General features: G+C 37.9%; 1 protein-coding gene across 3 annotated transcripts in view; it reads right to left on the bottom strand.

Annotated features, from left to right (window-relative positions):
* rin2a (Ras and Rab interactor 2a) overlaps nucleotides 1-16,576 on the bottom strand; it is a 91,568-nt gene extending 74,992 nt beyond the window's left edge. Inside the window, exon 1 of one of the 3 annotated variants that reach the window (XM_055162991.1) lies at nucleotides 16,434-16,576. In XM_055162991.1, the coding sequence (XP_055018966.1) occupies nucleotides 16,434-16,448 (15 nt within the window). In that variant the 5' untranslated portion in view covers nucleotides 16,449-16,576. Of the gene's footprint in view, nucleotides 1-7,858; nucleotides 7,880-12,828; nucleotides 13,469-16,433 lie in introns of those variants that run through there. The other 2 variants (XM_055162992.1, XM_055162993.1) reach the window with 2 other exon arrangements.
* Between the last annotated feature and the right edge of the window lie 2,634 nt (nucleotides 16,577-19,210).

Below are 19,210 nucleotides of genomic sequence, written 5' to 3'. Positions count from 1 at the left end.
GCAGGGTTGTTTTAAAACAGCTGAGCTTGTGCCTGGAGTTTCCTCCAGTCTTCTGTTTACATCCTGTGGGAAACTGTTCCTCTCTCTCCATTTACCCTCTCCATCACTCCATCTCTCTCCTTCTCTTCCCTGTGTCTCCCCCCCTTCCTCCCTCTCACCCTCTGCCCCTCACCCCCCTCCTCGCTCTCCATCCTTCCCCATCTCTCTTTCACCCTCTCCCTACTACCACTCTCTCCTCTCCCACTTTCTCCACCTCTCTCTCTCTTTCCCTGCTCCCTCTCTTTCTCACTTTCCCTCCTCTCTCTTTTTCCCTTCTCCCTCCTCTCTCTCTCTTTCTCTCTCTTTCACCTCTCCTCCATCTCTCCGTGCTGACTTTTCACTTTGGCAGCAGATGTGTGTCGTACATTCCTGGTGTCTGGGGGTGTGTCCTCACGGAGCCTGCTCCATGGAAAGAAAATCCAGCAAACATTTTAAAAACACATCCTCTGTGTGCGGATGAACTGGAGCAGAGCTGAAGGCCCGGAGGAGCTGGGAAAACATCAAACTGGGATTTTCCTGACAAGCACGGCGACTGTGATTAGATTTGAGATTTCTGTTTTAATAATAGAATTCAGTTCAAAGTTCACATTTTAAAACACATCCAGAAGAATTTACCCAAAGCCTGAAATCTGAACTGACAAACTAATAAACTAAGAATCCCATCTCAGAACATGTTTGGACAGATAAAACTACGGGGTTAGCAGTTTTTACGCAGGATAAGATATGAGATTTTGTGGTTTGCGGAGGAAATTATGGCCCTTCAAAAACTGCAGCGTGTGTGATTTGCTAATTACGTCTATTTAAATTGCAATTGTGGGAAACTACAGGTACAACTGAAGTAATGCCACACTGGAATTATAATTTGAAGTGAGTGTAACTGGAAGGACAAACCGTTAAATAATGCAACAAAATCTGGTGCTTTTAAAAGATACAAAAAAAAAAATGAGACAAACTAAATCATTTCTGAAGAAACGCTGCAGGAAACACAAATGTTCAAATCATTTTATGTTGTCAACATAAATCTTTTCTGCTGGAACATACGCAGCTGCTTGTCTCCACGGCGATGTAAATGCTCGGTCCAGAATGTTCCAGAGTATGGCATTAAACATTTATAACATAATAGGTGATTTTATTGCTCAAAACTAGATCATACTCTCCACAGATCTGACCTGTGAACTGGGTTAGTGGTGCTGCCTGCTGGTCTCCATGGAGATGTGTAAGTTTAATAGCGTATTGTGGACTTTTCTTGACAAAACAAGCAGCTACTGGTTAATGATTATTTTATTTTTATGGTTTATTGTGTTATTGGACCTAATTTCACAAAAAAATATTGGTTAAGGACTGTTAACTGTTGTCACGATACAAAAAATTTCAAACTAAATTTCAATACTAAGGCCTCAATACGCAATACCTATTCTGATACCATGATGATAATAAAGAACTACTTTATTTAAACAATAGAATGTGATTTTCAACATTAAATAACAGTACTTTCATTTCTATTCCCATGTGGACTCTTTTTCACTTTTTTTCATTTTGGTGTGAATTATTTCTGTCATAATCCCAAGAATTCAAGTCAAAAACATATTTCTTCATGTTGTCTGCACTGAAATGAATCATGGGATATGTAGTTCTCTATGTTCATGAGCTGTTGCTACAATAAAACCATGAATTTAAGCAAAGAAACTTGTGATTTGATATATTATGACAGTCTACGATATTATTGTGAGACTTTTGACAATACGATATCACAATATTTTGGTTTTTGTCTATGTGCCCTTATACTTGTTCAGAAAGCTTCATATCTGTCCTGTAAGAGCAGTATGTATCTTTAGGTCACAGGGCTGAGCAGTGATATGAGACATGAGTCAAACGTAAACGCCCGAGTCAAAGGTCCGTTTGTGAAAATAATAAAGGGTTTGTGAAGGCGTAAATTTGAACAAAGTGAATACAGAGTGAATACAGAGCACAGACTGTATATATACATGGACAAATCGGAAGTTCTCATGCAGCTCTTCCGGCTCCTTCTGATCCTGGCTCCAATTGACTTACATTAGAATATTGGTTGCCCCTTTCTCTGTACCTGCTGTGAGTCTTGTCATTTTGGTCTTAAGATGTCTGTATTAACCCGCTCTACATGATCCTGGTGCTTTTTCCCATATGTTGTCCGTTAAAAAATAATAATAATAATAATCATAATAGAGAGTCTAGATCCAAATTCACTCCTGTAACTGTTCACATCGTGAGCTTCATTTGACTGGAACCAAACGTGAATACAGAGTGAATAATACAGAATGAATACAGAGTAAAAAATACAGAGTGAATTTAGAGTGAATACAGTGTGAATACAGTGTGAATATAGAGTGAACAGTGAATACAGAGTGCAGGATGGATGCAAAGTGAATACAGAGTGAATAATGAATACAGAGTGAATAATACAGAGTGAATACAGAGTAAATACAGTGTGAATACAGAGTGAATAGTGACTGCAGGATGCTGTGAAGACCTGTAGTAAGTCGGACGTATAAGTAAGTAAGTATTTATATAGTGCTTTTCACAGATATATGTCACAAAGACTCTTTACAGATCATCATTCAGCATTGTTCAGTCACTCCAAACCTGGTGGTGGTAAACTGCTATTGTAGCCACAGCTGCCCTTGGGCAGACTGATGGAAGCTGGCTGCTATGCCAATCTGCGCCATCGGTCCCTCAGATCACCACCATCACTCAGACACACATCACTTTCATACTGGGCAACGTGGGTGAAGTGTCTTGCCTAAGGACACAACAACAGATTTTTACGACTGGCGCCTCCAGGGGCACCTGATTTTCCCAGTGGTCTCCTATACAAGTACTAACCAGGCCCGGCCCTGCTTAGCTTCTGAGATCTGACGGGATCAGGCTTTGACATGCTGGTATAGCCACAATCAGATGACCTCATTTACAAAGTGCATATGGTTCTCAGGCTTTTCTCATTTCTGACTTAGTAGTCAGTCAACTAATAGTATCAGTTAAGTGACAGTGAGAAGAAAAGATGAAAAAAAGAAAACTTGGAAAACACCAGAGGTAATGAGTTCTAGACCTCACTACAGAAATTACTAATAACCATAATATAATTTTAAGCACCAAAAAAAAAGTGATTGTTTTAGAAGCAAAAATAACATGTTATCAAGCCATTCTCTCAAATCTAAACTTAGATATAAAGTGCTTTTATTGGCTGTGTTTGATTTGATAAAGCTGCCGTCAGACTAGAGGAACGTTGATCTCTCCAAAGTGAAATATAACTTTCACTGTTTGGTCACAGAGTCGATAATCCTGACAGAAAATCCCTATAAGCTCTATAATAATCCCTACAACTGAATCAACAAAAGCAAAAATAAAATACTGAAGTCATGTATTGTATTTGTTTTTTCTCTGCGTCTGCACACACCCATACACACACAAACACACACACAAACGCACACACACACACACACACACACACACACAAACGCACACACAACGCACACACACACACACACACACAAATGCACACAACACACACAAACGCACACACACACACACACACACACACACACAGGTTTACACAGGGTCAGTGTGTAAATAAAGGGTCAGACTAAACCACAGGTGCTGGATTCTTGTGGCTCAGACTGGAGCAGGATAAAGACATTAACACATTACACCACAACAACTCTGAAACAGTGAAACAATCAGGAATGAATGAAGCAAGAATATGAACTATAAACACAGAGGGAAGGACAGACAAATAATGCACTCTAATTATACACTACAAGTCATAAGATAATCAAACAAGTTCTTCAAAATGTTATCCAAATAAACAACTGCTAATTATATGAAGACAATTTTACATGACCTAAAATGTCCACACTATGCAACAGGCAAGGCCAACAGGCAGGCAAATGAGTTGAGATGGACCAATATATCGGGGGAGGTATCGGCATTGGTTTGGTGGTTTGTTAGTTATCCTAACAGGGTATCCCCAGGTTTGACTATCCCAAATTTAAGACTTTTTTTAACATTCTCAGGCTCAAATTAAATTTTAGTAACAGGAAAAAATCTGATATTTGGGGAAAATGATCATATGAGGTACTAATATACAATCCTTTTTGAGAGAGACCGTCACATCCAGTGTGTTCTGGGATGTTTCAAATTTGCAGCATTGGTCCGGTGTGGTAAATTAACACTGAAGACTGAAAATGATATGAACACTAACTTTATGTGTATATCACTTTTCATAACAATGAAAACATAAAGCTCAGTGTAAGAGCTTTACAGTGGCAGAACAAAATCACTTTTGCGTGTGGTTTTCCAAGAAACAATTTTTATCCTTTGTAAACAACAAAAGTTCTTTACACTTCTGGCAGGTCGTTTGTGTGTAGCTGTTTTTACACAGTCTGTATCGTCCACATTTATCAGCATGGATGGGATAAAAGGCTCCTTAGTAAAAAAAGCTCATAAAATATGGATTTGGAGTAAGTAGGTAATTGGCATTTAGCTGTTGCAAATCTGCAACGCCTGCCTGGAGAGAGTTAAGACCTTTTTTAGACCACTCAAATGAAAATTAAGACCAACATCGCACCCATTATGCGGGCAAAAAACACCAGATCTAATTCTAATAATGACCAACCAACTACGTACTATATCTAGAATCTAAGAGCCGCTGTGGAATAAACCGACACTTCCCCATGATCCATCCAACGTCTTCCTCCACTCTACTGATTGTTCACTCATTGCCGCCGGTGCCAGAAACCAAGTATTTTTTGCACATACTCCAAATTAGACGTTTATTCACGTTACATGAGTTCATGTTGTTTTTTTTCCTCCCTCCATTTAACATTGTACTGGAGCCTGGTTGAGTATGAGACAACATAATTTAAGACTTCTTAAAGCCTTAATTTAGGAACATGAAATTTAAGACCTTTTTAAGACATTTAAGACCCTGCAGCCACCCTGATAAATAACTAGGCTTAGCTATTTTGTATAATCACTTCTATAGTTCATTATTCTATTGAGGTCATAAGAAGATAAGGGCTCTGATCACAGCTGTGAAACTAGATATATGTCAAGAGAAATATTCCAATCTATCTAACAGCAAACTAACTACAGTATTTTCCGCACTGTAGGGAGCTCTGGATTATAAGACGCACTGACATTGAATGGTCTATTTTTGAACTTTTTTCACAAATAAACCGCACCGGACATTAAAGGAAACACAACAGTGTGATGGGTCGGTGGGACTTTGGCGGCGCGTTCACGGTGACTCTGGGCTTTGTTCAGTTGGGGCGCGTAGGGAGGGTGTTGGCGTGTTCTGCAGGTGGTGCGGCTTTGTAGTTTACTGAAGTCGTGCTGGAACACCTAAGTGGATTCGTGTATAGGGCGCTCTGGATTGCAGGGTGCGCAGTCGTTTTACTGATGGGGTTGGAGGCTTAAGAGCGTGCCCTATAGCCCGGAAAATATGGTAAATAGGACAAGAACTACTGACAGGGATGATGTCATGACTTGTTACCCAGATAACACCCCAGACAGAGTCTGACTGAACTATGCAACATGCCAAGAGGCCTGGCTGCTCCGTGCACCAAAGAAGAGGCGCTAAGTCTAAACCACGGTAGCCTCCCACTATAGTTTGTGTATAAAAGTCATTGTATAGGTGTAAACATTGAGTCTCTGCACGGGAATGTCGGCACAGACTCCTTGTACAAGTATGACTTTCTAATAGTGGTTAAAGTAAATTATCTGGACTTTATTTCTGTTTCAAGTGTCATTTTGATCTAAGCAGAAACTAACAAACACAAGAGGAAAAGGCTGATCAGACACAATTTTCATGACATACAATACGAGATTCCACAAGAATGAGACAAAGCAAGATTTTTGCATACTTAATAATAAATAAATAGTGCAATTCAATTTACAAATGTGTCTATCATTATAGTATACTGTTTATGGATCTTCAGTGTCTCAAAAAATTTATCTAAGCAGAGTCAACAGTTTTTTGTCTAATCCAAACTCATGAAAAGAAAAAAATCACTGTCTTGGCCAATATTAAGCTTTGGAAAGAAAAGAGTTAAACAAATAGTTACTTAAACTAATACAAAGTCAACACAAAACTATGGAAGAAAATGACCAAACAATATTCAGAGAGTATCAGGCCTGACAGAAACTGTTATTTCCACTTTGCTGGACAATAAATTAATGGATTAAGTTAAACTAAACGATCTGTCACACAGGGTTTCATATTGATCTCAGGTTTAAATTTTAATAACAATGATCCTTATTAATGGAGGTTTTATTTTAAAGTATGCTGGATGTTGTTCCCAAAAAACTCCCCCTCCCCTGTGGCCTGAGGGGAGAACCTGACCCTGGACAGGTCAAAGGTCGAAGATGAAGTCACGGAAGTGCGGCACAGACATTCAAGCTCAGGTCAAAGTGTCGCTCGGACAAAAATAACACTAAACAGCAACATTAGGCTGAGAAAAAGAGGAGGAGAGAGGAGGAGTGGAAAAGACAGGAGATATGTGCATTTATGTAATAAGACTATTTACTGGTCGTAGTCAGCCCAGAAAATCTTATCATAACTAAACTTTTATTTGCACAAAGTTGTTCTATAGTTACTTGTGACATTAAAAACAGCTCCATAACACATCTAGATCAGTTTTGTCTCATTTTATGTTTGTTTAAAGGAAATAAAAGCTGTTTTCACTCTCTGGTATCAGTTCATCACAGCAGATATTTACACTATCTATAGTAGGGATGTAACAATAACCCAAATATCATAATATCGTATCGTCACGTCAAGTCTCACAATAATATCGTGGGCTGTCACAATATGTCGAATCACAAGTTCCTTTACTTAAATTCATGGTTTTATAGAAGAAACAGCTTATAAACATCGGGAACTACATATCCCATGATTCATTTCAGTGCAGACAACATGAAGGAATATGTTTTTGACTTGAATTCTTGATATTATTGATATTAATTCACACTAAAATCTTATCAAGGTCTTTTAAAGGCAGAAAAGTGTCCTATCTACAATTATATCAATAAATATCATACCGTGAGATGCATATTGTGATAATATCGTACCGAGAGATTTGGATATCGTTACATCCCTAATATCGGAATCAGTATCAGACCTGGAAAAGCTGGATTGGTGCATCCCAAACTATAACCTTAATGAATAGGTGTTTTATAAATACTACAAACTAAATGATAGCTGAAAAACCACTAACTACTAACTACTGTCCCAATTACCAGGATTTATACTCTCTGTTCTCTAAATTACAGCTTTACCAAACTTGCTTAATTACAGATTGAACTCGAAGGTGCACTGTGTAACTTTTTGTTTGAGAGCCCGTCACCTGCTTGTTTCTATGGATATGTCGCTGCTCTGCCTGGAATGTTCCACAGTGTGACATTAATCAGCTTTACTTTACATTTATTCAATTACAGGTGGATTTAAAGCTCAAAAATACTAAGAAAAACAGACATTGTGACTGTGAGCAGGGTCGCCTCTCCACAGATGTGACCTGTAACTTTGTCTGGTTTGGTCTCCATGAAGATAGAAAGGTTTAATAATAATAATGGTCACGTTTACATGATGTTTTTAATTCCGAAAAAAGTGTTCTGAATTAAATACTTCTGAATTATTAAAATATTCTACTTAGAGTTTACATCGAAATAATAATTCCGAATTGAGGTTTACATAGAAAACACATTAATACACCTTTATTTAATTCCGCTCAATGTCTGGAGGTGGGGAAGGGTTCTGATTGGACAGGGGGAGCACAAATATATTTACGTCTGTCAGAAGAAAACACACACTTCAGCTGCTGCCGGCTTTTTTGTCATCTCAGTTTGTCGTTACGCCACGGACACAAACATGATCCAAGCTTTTCTCACAGTGGTTCTGATGATATTTGCGCAGCAGCTGGAGAATTCTCTCGTCACGCTTTACGTCTGTCTGCTGAGGAGGAGAAGGGAAGAAGAAGACAAACTGAGTCAACGGCTGCTCTACCTCCCCGACTCTTGCATCCTGCTCGCAAATCCAGAGAGACATGGATGAAAGTCCGAAGCCAGGACTGGTGGAGACAGATCGTCCGGATCTCGTCAGAAGGGCGACACAATGAGCATGAACTGAACGACCGACATTATTTTTAAGAAGAATAAACATTTGCGTGATCCAGAAATTAATTAATTTGGCTTTAAAATAGGAATAAACCACTCACTTACTCATTTTCATTAGGAATTAAGTGTTGACATGGTCTTTTTAAAGCTAAATTAATTTTTATTCAGAATTAAAGCTCTCGTCCAAACATGGCAACTGTGAAATATTCCAGACAAAGCAATAATATCTCCATGGAGAAAAGCAACTGACTCTCCACCAGAAAATTTACATAATGCACCTTTAATTTTGCTTCTAAAATAGCCAGGGGTATTCATTTTAAATTCTATGATTATCTGTGACACTTATTAACCAACAGAATAAATCTTGACCTCCTTAATCCCTTTAGCAGTTGTGAGTTTAGGCTTAAGTAACTCTGACTTGCTCCAGTGCCTTTCCATTCATTTGCAATGTAAAGTTCTAAGCCTGGTGTAGTCTTTTGTGTCTCCGTCTTCCTGGATCTCCACAGGCCTGGATCTCCACGGGCCATTGTAACTCTTCGGGGTCGTTAAAGTGTGAGTTTAGCTGGAGTTTAAGTCAACAAAGAGAGAAGGAGAGAGGAGCGTTACCTCAACACACACCCACACTGGTACAGCACGAGAAATGGGCAATAAAATGACTCACATTATTGTTTTATTGTCATGTGTTATCAAAATTGACTCATGTTCAATACAAATACAAAGTTATATCCTCTGTTTAAACAAAATGATTCAGAATAATTGCTCAAACCTAATCGGTATTTCTGATAGATCGCCAAAAGCCCTCTGAATTCACGGTGGGACGAGACGCAATCTTCACGAGACGACACACATCACGAGATTGGGTCCACGAGAACGACAAAAGATGAGATTTTGGCTTCACTATTTGTGTTTATTAGCGCTCACTGTAGTCCTGATTTTTGGAACTACAGCTTCTCAAACTGTGAAACTCACCAGCTTTTTTTTTTTGTCCAAACCAAAGGGAAATTCAGGGAAAAAAATTTCACAAGATCAGTTTTCTCATGTGTGTACAATCTTGTGGCAATTTTGTCTCCTGAGATCTTGCGGCACAAGATCTTGTCCCACCCCTACGCTGAAAGTAATACTTTAACGCAATTCGACCAAAATGAAGTAAAAGTGCGATGAGGCTACATGTAAATCTCAGGCAGTTTACCAACAAAACTCTTTTTTTCCATTAAAACAGCATGTAAACATTTCCTGTGTCACTTCCAGGTCATCACTGCTCTGCCGGTGTGGTATAGTATTTTGACCCCGGGGTCAGAATCCCCCTATGAAAATCTGTATTTAACTAAAAACAGAACTTGAATTCTATAGAAGAACTTTGAATATTAATACTATATCTGAAAATTAAAACATATTGACATATTTAAAAGTGGTTTTGAAGAACTCACTAAAAACTACTTAGTTGTTTAAATATATTTGACTGAAAATGAGATAAGTAGTTATTAATTAGTTAGGTAATCAAAGTGATGTATAATGATTTGGAATCTTGTTAAATAGACAGGGCTGATCAGTTGAGTAGTTACCATATTTTCCAGGCTATTACACGCGCTCTTAAGCCTTCAACCGCATCAAAAAACAATTGCGCGCCCCGCAATCCAGAGCGCCCTATACATGAATCCACTCGGGTGTCCCAGCACGACTCCAGTAAACTACAAAACCGCACCACCCGCAGCGCACGCAAACACACACGGAGCAGACAGTGACCGCACAACGAAACACACCCGCAGCCACACTCATCACTCCACGCCGACGAGGAACAGAACGGAGGAACGAACCGAAAAAGCGAGTGCAATGTGCCACTTCTAGACACGACTGAACAACTGAGTCACTGTGAACACGCCGACAATCCGTTGGTCCCAGACAGCACCCTCCCTACACACCACAACTGAACAAAGCCCAGAGTCACCGTGAACACCACAAACAAACAAAAACCACTCACCCATCACACTGTTGGGTTTCGTTTAAAGTCCAGCGCGTTTTTTTTTGTGAAAAAGTTCGAAAATAGACCAATAAATGACAGTGCGTGTTATAATCCAGAGCACCTAACAGCCCGGAAAATACGGTAAATAGGGGATACCTATGACTATAGTAATCTGACCCCCCAATATGTTTATTATAGTTATGATGTGTAAACTCTTACATAAAGACAACTGCATTAGATGAAAATGTAACATGAAGATGTGTGTTCATATTTTCGCGCCTACAACATGATGAGTAATGTACTTAAGGCATAGAGGTGTTACAGTGATTTGATACACAAAACAGGGAGTCAGTGTATGTTCAAAATCAAACATAATCAAAGTAAATGACATGAGAAATAATGATCAGATAAGTAACTACTAAAGAAAAAAGTAAGGGGAGTCAGAATCCTACAGGGGGTCACTACTACTATAGTGGTATGTTCACCCCGGGGTTGATATACTATGGGGGTCAAAATACTATCTCACACTGGGATCCTAAAGCCTCTTCTCTAAGCACAAGACATGGTTTGGAGTCTGTGTATGCTCCACATAACAAGTGTTCAATAAATACAAATGACAAATTGACAATTCGCATCGTAAAATAATTGAAAGTCATCAGTTTGTTGTTTTTTTTCCAGCCTTACTTAACAGTATCAGAGAACACATAAATTATTCTACTGTATTTACAAACGAAATCTTGAGAAATGCTTCAGTCTGGGTCCATCACTGCTGGTTTCAGTCCAGGTTGCTTTCTAGTGTTATGGTTTTAGATGCCAACATCTGCCTGGTACTCTGCTCCTCGTTTATCTACTTGCGTTATTAAGCAATCCCAGTTTTAACCCATGTTTGGTCTGGTTTAGTTCTAGTTTAGACCTGTTTCAGTTCAGGTTTAACCAAGTAACAGTTTAATAGCATTTTTCCCTCATGGCTATAACCGGTTTTGACACAGTTTAGTCCTAGTTTAGTCCAGATTTAAAGCTAATTTAGTTCACTCTGGTTTAATCCTGGTTTAGTCTTGGATAAAACCAATTTTAGACCTGATTTAGTCCAGGTTTAGACCATTCCCAGATTTTTCACAGTTTAGTTTAGTTCTGATGCATTCTTAGTTTGGACCAGATTTAGTTGGGACCTGGTTGAGACCTGGTTCATTCTTAGTTTATTCTTTAGTCTGAGTTCAGTCCTGGTATTGTCCTGTTCAGTCCCAGATTATTCCTGGTTTATTCCTTCTTAAATCTTGGTTAAATCCTGGTTCAGTCCTGGTCAATTTCTTGGATTAGTCCCGGTATTGTCCTGTTCTATCCCAGATTATTCCTTGTTTAGACCTGGTTTATATCTGGTTTATTACAGGGTTTGTTCACAGTTTAGACCTGGTTTAGTCTTAGTTTAGTCGTGGTTCATTTCTTGTTTAGTCCTGGTTAAATCTTGGTTTAGTCCTGGTTCAGTCCTGGTCAGTTTCTTGGTTTAGTCCTGGTATTGTCCTGTTCTGTCTCATTTCAGGTTTATTCCTAGTTTATTCCTGGTTTATATCTGTTTTAGTCCGGGATTTGTTTCTAGTTTAGATTTGGTTTTGTCGTGGTTCATTCCTAGTTTAGTCCTGGTTAAATCTTGGTTAAATCCTGGTTCAGTCCAGGTCAATTTCTTGGTTTAGTCCTGGTTTAGTCTTGGTTTAGTCCTGGTATTGTCCTGTTCTATCCCAGATTATTCCTGGTTTATTCCCAGTTTAAATCTGGTTTAGTCTTGGTTTAGTCATGGTTCATACCTAGTTTAGTCCTGGTTAAATCTTGGTTTAGTCCTGGTTCAGTCCTGGTCAATTTCCTGGTTTATTCCTGGTTTATTCATAGTTTATACCTGACTCATTTCTTGAGTTTGTCCTGGTTTATTTTTCTAGTTCATTCTTTCTTGGTTTAGTCCTGGTTGAGTCCCGGTTTGAGTCCCGCTTTAGTCCCGGTTTAGTCTTGGTTCAGTCCTAGTTCAGTCCTTGTTTAGTCCTGGTTTAATCCCAGTTTAGTCCTGGTTTACTCTTGATATAGTCCTGGTTCATTCCTTGTTTGGTCCTGGTTAAATCTTGGTAAAATCCGGGTTTAGTCCTGGTTCAGTTCAGGTAAATTTCTTGGTTTAGTCCTGGTATTGTCCTGCTCTGTCCCAGATTATTCCTGGTTTGTTCCTAGTTTATTCCTAGTTTGCACCTGGCTCATTTCTTGCGTTAGTCCTGGTTTATTTTTGTAGTTCATTCCTTCTTGGTTTAATCATGGTTCAGTCCCGGATGATCCCCGGTTTAGTCCAGGTTTAGTCTTGGTTCAGTCCCGGTTTAGTCCTTGTTGAGTCCTCGTTTAGTCCCGGTTTAGTCCTGGTTTAATCCTGGTTTAGTCCTTGTTTAGTCTTCACTGTACCTTACTCATTGAACCCCATTTGTCTTTCTTATGGTTTGGCGTAAAGGCAACAGGTGGCGTTACGCGTCAAGTCCCGCGGGATCTCTCCAACAAAGCGCTCTTTTCTTCTCCCAAAATCACCACAAACTCACTAACACCTCGCTAATTACTCTGCCCTACTCTAAACACACGCAATTCTCCCCTTTTCACGTGCAAAACTGCAGCAAAATAAACTATTCACTGCGAAAAAGATGCAAAAACACAATAAGTCGTACCTCTTTCTTTCAGCGTCCGACTTGGATGAAATCTCCACTGCTCCTCCGACGTGATTTAAAACGTGAACGAACATTATATTCCCATTTTTACGTGTGATTGTAGTTGTTGTCACGTATTTGCATAGTTATTAAGTGGATTCCTTGTGTTTTTCGTTGAAGAAAGTGCTCCGGAAAGTTACCCGGCTCCGTCCATACCAGCGGCTCCTTGGATCTGAGCAGACCGAGGAGGAGCAGCTCGGAGCGGGCAGAGGATGGACGACTGCGCGCTGACTTCCGGGAGGGACTTTCAGAGTAAGGTTTTGTTAGTTTGTTTGTATTTTACGTTATTATATGTATATAGCTGAATTATACACAGCATATTTCACAAATGTTGCCTATTTTTTATTTTTTTATTTTTTATTTTCTTTAATTTTGTGGTTGACTGCAGTTTTGAAACTATTTTGATTTATGGCTCAGTTTTTAACATCATTTCATTGGATTTTAACAAACTTAGAAGTGCAGCTCATGCAGTTCAAAGGATAAAAGTTAAGAGACTGTTGGATTTTGTGAAATGAGCTTTGTTTTTGTTTTGTTTTTCCCGTATCCATGTAACAAGAGTTGGGTGACCAGATTTTTAGAAATCTAAACTGGGACACACCCAGTTTGGAATGGCTGGTATCAATAAAATCGAAATAATCTGAGGCTTCTGTCTCTGCATTTTTTTATTATTATTTTTATTTTTTTTTTTTTTTTTGCTTTATGGTCATTTGCAAATGTGGTTTTCTGTGTTTTGGCAAAACAAATTTTAATTTATGTTCCTCTTTACTGTTGGCAGGAATCAGATGAGTCAAAAATTGTGATAGTCCTGGTTTAGTCCTGGTTTAGTCTTAGTTTAGTCCCTGGTTTAGACCTGATGTAGACCTGGTTTAGACCTGATGTAGTCCTGCTTTAGTTTTAGTTTAGTCCTGGTTTAGACCTGATGTAGTCCTGGTTTTAGTTTTAGTTTAGTCCTGGTTTAGACCTGATGTAGTCCTGGTTTAGTCTTAGTTTAGTCCTGGTTTAGACCTGATTTAGTCCTGGTTTTTAGTAGTCCTGGTTTAGACCTGATGTAGTCCTGGTTTAGACCTGATGTAGTCCTGTTTAGTTTATTTAGTCCTGGTTTAGACCTGATGTAGTCCTGGTTTAGTCTTGTAGTCCTGGTTTAGACCTGATGTAGTCCTGGTTTTTAGTTTAGTTTAGTCCTGGTTTAGACCTGATGTAGTCCTGTTTAGTTTAGTCCTGACCTGATGTAGTCCTGGTTTAGACCTGATGTAGTCCTGGTTTAGTCTTAGTTTAGTCCTGGTTTAGACCTGATGTAGTCCTGGTTTAGACCTGATGTAGTCCTGGTTTAGTCTTAGTTTAGTCCTGGTTTAGACCTGATGTAGTCCTGGTTTAGACCTGATGTAGTCCTGGTTTAGACCTGATGTAGTCCTGGTTTTAGTTTTAGTTTAGTCCTGGTTTAGACCTGATGTAGTCCTGGTTTAGTCTTAGTTTAGTCCTGGTTTAGACCTGATGTAGTCCTGGTTTAGACCTGATGTAGTCCTGGTTTTAGTCTTAGTTTAGTCCTGGTTTAGACCTGATGTTTAGTCCTGTTTAGACCTTGATGTAGTCCTGGTTTAGACCTGATGTAGTCCTGATTTAGTCTTAGTTTAGTCCTGGTTTAGACCTGATGTAGTCCTGGTTTAGTCTTAGTTTAGTCCTGGTTTAGACCTGATGTAGTCCTGGTTTAGACCTGGTTTAGTCCTGTTTAGTCCTTTGTAGTCCTGGTTTAGACCTGATGTAGTCCTGGTTTTAGACCTGATAGTGTTAGTCCTGGTTTAGACCTGATGTAGTCCTGGTTTTTAGACCTGATGTAGTCCTGGTTTAGTTTAGTTTAGTCCTGGTTTAGACCTGATGTAGTCCTGTAGTTTAGACCTGATGTAGTCCTGGTTTAGACCTGATGTAGTCCTGGTTTAGTCCTTAGTTTAGTCCTGGTTTAGACCTGATGTAGTCCTGGTTTAGACCTGATGTAGACCTGGTTTAGTCTTAGTTTAGTCCTGGTTTAGACCTGATGTAGTCCTGGTTTAGACCTGATGTAGTCCTGGTTTAGACCTGATGTAGTCCTGGTTTAGACCTGATGTAGTCCTGGTTTAGACCTGATGTAGTCCTGGTTTAGACCTGATGTAGTCCTGGTTTAGACCTGATGTAGTCCTGGTTTAGACCTGATGTAGTCCTGGTTTAGTCTTAGTTTAGTCCAAGCTCCTTATGGACATTTGCGATGCTACAGGCTTTTTGTACTTTCTGTTGCACTAAATGTGGCAGAAGATTTTCAGAAGTAAATACTCTAAGCAAAGTAAGAATGAACAACATCAGCCCTGGAATAACTATTCTCTACAAACTAAAGGTAAAAGGAGCTGTTGAAAACTACCACTTCATGACATCACAAGGTGGAACAGAGCATTTTGTGCCTTGGAGATGCAGACAGACACATCTCCCAGGCACCTTCTGTTTGTGAGGAGGTCACTTTGACTTAGACAAACTTTTACTGGACACAGTAGCTCACACATCCCAATATATTATAATAACTACGAGCTACTACTACTTCTACTACAACTACACCTTTACTACTACAGTACTACTACTGTTACTACTGTAATTATTTCTGTGATTACCACTTCTACTTATCAGTCTTAATTCTACTACTATCACTACTACTAATACTGCTATAAACTAATCCTACTACTACTGCTACTACTACTACCACTTCTGCTGCTACTTCGATTGGAGTGGTGCTGTTACTACTACTACTACTACTCCTAATACTATAATTACTACTACTACTACTACAGTAACTACTACTACTATCTACTATACTATCTATCTAAAACTAAAATTACTACTATTTATAATATCTATCTATATACTGCTGGTACAACTACTACTACTAGTAGTACTGTAAGTATTTCTGTAACCACTACTATTTCTACTTATCACTCCTAATTCTACTACTACCACTACTAATACTACTATAAACTAGTGTATAAATATTTGTTTACCAATAAACCATTACTACATACTACTAGATCTACCACCACCACACTACTACTACTACTACTACTACTACTACTTACTACTTATACTTATACTATCTATCTGTAACAAAGAATAAACATGTAAATGGTGATAATAAGTTCTAAATAAGTAGAAAAAAAGAGTCAATAAGGCATAATTGTATAAATGTAAATGTACAAGTCAAAATAAAATAAAAAAAGAAATTGCAAGGAAAAGTAGTGCAAATTGTGAGTATTTAATTAGACAAATCAAGTAAATAAAAGTAAAATAAAACCTTAAAGTGCAAACAACAACATTCTAACAGGGTTTAAAGCTCAGAAGAGTCCATTTAGCTTAATCTAAGATCTTTAAATCAATCTATGGAGCTTTTATTGTGTTGAAAAGTTTTTATTGCTCAAAACCTCCTGTGTAACGTCTCTCCTGTTGTTTGTCTCTGTGGAGTTACTTTAATACCTTTAAGATGAATGAATGAATGCCTAATCTGTTGGTAAAGTATACTTCCATAAATTTGAACCACAAAATAAAAACGCTCTTACCTTTTGCAGTGTCATATGACGAGTTCACAGTCTTTGAATCAGTGTTGTAGCTTCTTTTGTAGCTTTCATAAACACTGGAGATAAATCCACTTATGCTGATAAACTTGTTCCAGGTCTTTCAACTTCACTCTTCACTCTGATTTTATCAAAAGGAAACGTCACCCAAACATTTCAAGAACAGGGAAGTTCTGCAGTGATCCGTCGCTGCAGGAAAACACGCTTTAGAGTAACTGCTGACTAACTTTGAGAGATGTCGGATAACTTTGCTTAAGACTACGTGCAAAACACAAAAGTGAGACACCAGTGCAGTCAAAAAAATGTCCAAAAGTTACAACATCAAAATGCAGATCTCACTAAAATAATCTGTAAATGATTAAAAAGTGAAGAACTAATGAACCTGATCGGACAAAGCTGCATGCTGAAAACACTTTTATATGAGCACTTCAATAAAACAGTAACACACAGCATTTTTGGCATCAGATGGAGAGATTTGATTGGCAGAGGTGAGACCAAGTTGTTGTTTTGCCAGTCTCAAGTAAGTCTCAAGTCTTTGAGCTCAAGTCCGAGTCAAGTCCCAAGTCAAATACAGGCAAATCCAAGTCTAGTCTCGAGTCACTGGCCCATAATCCAAATCAAGTCCAAGTCGTCTGCTTTGAGTTTCAAGTCATTTCATGTCTTTAACCAAAGTACCAAATATAGTTTAGATTTCTGCAGTTTATATGAATTTTAAACAAAATTGTACTTAAAAAGTCATGGTATATTTATATATGAGTATTTATATAAGAGTTATAGAAATGCATTTTCCTTTTTAAATGTCTTGACAAGATCTTGGTGTGAATTATTATGAACAGAACAGAAATAATTAAGATTGAAAACTGCTTAATAACAGTTATTTAGTCAAGTAGTTCTCTGTAGTTTGTGGTTTTCTCTGATTTACTGTATTGTACTGTATTGTCAGTGTTGGGAAGGTGACTTTTAAAATGTATTCCCCTACAGATTACAGATTACATACCCCAAAATGTAGTTTGTAACGTAATCCATTAAATTACTTGAGTGAGTAATGTAATCTGAATACTTTGGATTACTTGATACTGTCATGCTTTTTAAAACTACATGAAAGTAGCAACCACATGCTGAAAATTCTTGTTTGTTCTCTTCAAATTGGCTGTTGAGCCCAAGTCTCCATGAACAGGCAACTGTTTACTATAAAGAAGCAAAGACTAGAAAATCTGAACATAAGATGTTTTATCTCCTTAAAGACAATAAAAAGTCCAGTCTTTCCTTAAACATATTAAAAATATTATTGATAGAGAAATGATTTCTATATGAGATCGCTGCTGCCTTCAATTATGTCCACCTACTGTTAGTGTCATGTTGTTCATTAAAAAAAAATCACTTTCAGTCCAAACATAAAGGTGCCAGTCCAGTAAAAATCTGTAATGTTGGATGTTTTTTACTCAAAATGATGTGAAATCAGATTATTAACAACAACAATTATTAACGACCTCGTCCACTGTGTGACTAACACCACCAACGTTAACAAGATGTTTACTCAGCTCTTACTGTGTGTGTTCTGTTTGATTTTCTGGCAGTGAGTGGAATTACCGAAAAAAAAGAAAAGAAAAAAAAAAAGAATATAGCCCAAAATGTAAAACAGGAAAATACTGCCATGTAATCCATTTATTTCAACAAAGTAACTGTAATCCAATAACCACTCATTCAAACAGTAACTGTAACTGAATACAGTTACTCATAACTTGTATTCTGATTACGTAGTGCCGGTACACATAATCTGTTACTCCCCAGCACTGTGTATTGTATTGTATTGTACTGTATATTACTGTAGTACATTTGACGATACCATCTCACAGTACTTTAGTTACATCCAAAATAACAAACAGAAGTGGGAGGGACATGTTCCAGTTTGTTCCTGTAGAATTAATCACTCCATTTATCAACTGTAAAGTGAAAAGTATTTTCTAAAAACATATATATTTTTAGCAGAAGCATCAAGTCTTCTCAAGTCATTGTAGTAGTCACTTCAAGTCCAAGTCAAGTCCCAAGTCTTAGTCCATTTTATCAAGTCAAGTCTCAAGTCCTAAAAATAGTGACTCAAATCTGACTCAAGTCCAAGTCACGACGTCCAAGCCCCACCTCTACTGATTGGTCTTACATAAAAGTGTGTATAATCTTTCATTCAACTTCTTTTCATCAAACTATTGTGCAGCACGTAATGAACTAAAGGTAAACAAACTTGAAAACTACCACTTCATGACATCACAGGGTGTCTACATCTTTAAAGGTGTAGACAGACTTATAATAAAGCATTACTCAAACATGTGTGAATGAAATAAAGCACAACTCCAGGTGTGTTTTTGAGGAGGAAACAACATTCTAACACAGTTTTAAACTCAACACAGACATGGGCAATTCTTTTTTTTCTATGGGGTCTTCTACTACTACTACTAATATTACTACTACTTATAATATCTCACTCTATCTCTATATACTGCTGGTACAACTACTACTACTACTGTAATTATTTCTGTGACTACTACTTATCACTAATTCTACTACTATCACTACTAATACTACTATAAACTAGTGTATAAATATTTGTATTTACATACTACTAGATCTACCACCACCACTACTACTACTACTACTACTACTACTACTACTACTACTACTACTACTACTACTACTACTACTACTATTAACTATACTATCTATCTAAAACTAAAATTACTACTACTTATAATATCTATATACTGCTG

This window comes from Boleophthalmus pectinirostris, unplaced genomic scaffold, assembly GCF_026225935.1.
Source record: "Boleophthalmus pectinirostris isolate CB_2022bp ecotype Guang Dong unplaced genomic scaffold, ASM2622593v1 HiC_scaffold_5, whole genome shotgun sequence".
NCBI lineage: Eukaryota > Metazoa > Chordata > Actinopteri > Gobiiformes > Gobiidae > Boleophthalmus > Boleophthalmus pectinirostris.
Note: the sequence above shows the minus strand (reverse complement) of the source record. Positions and strands in the feature narration are given on the sequence as shown.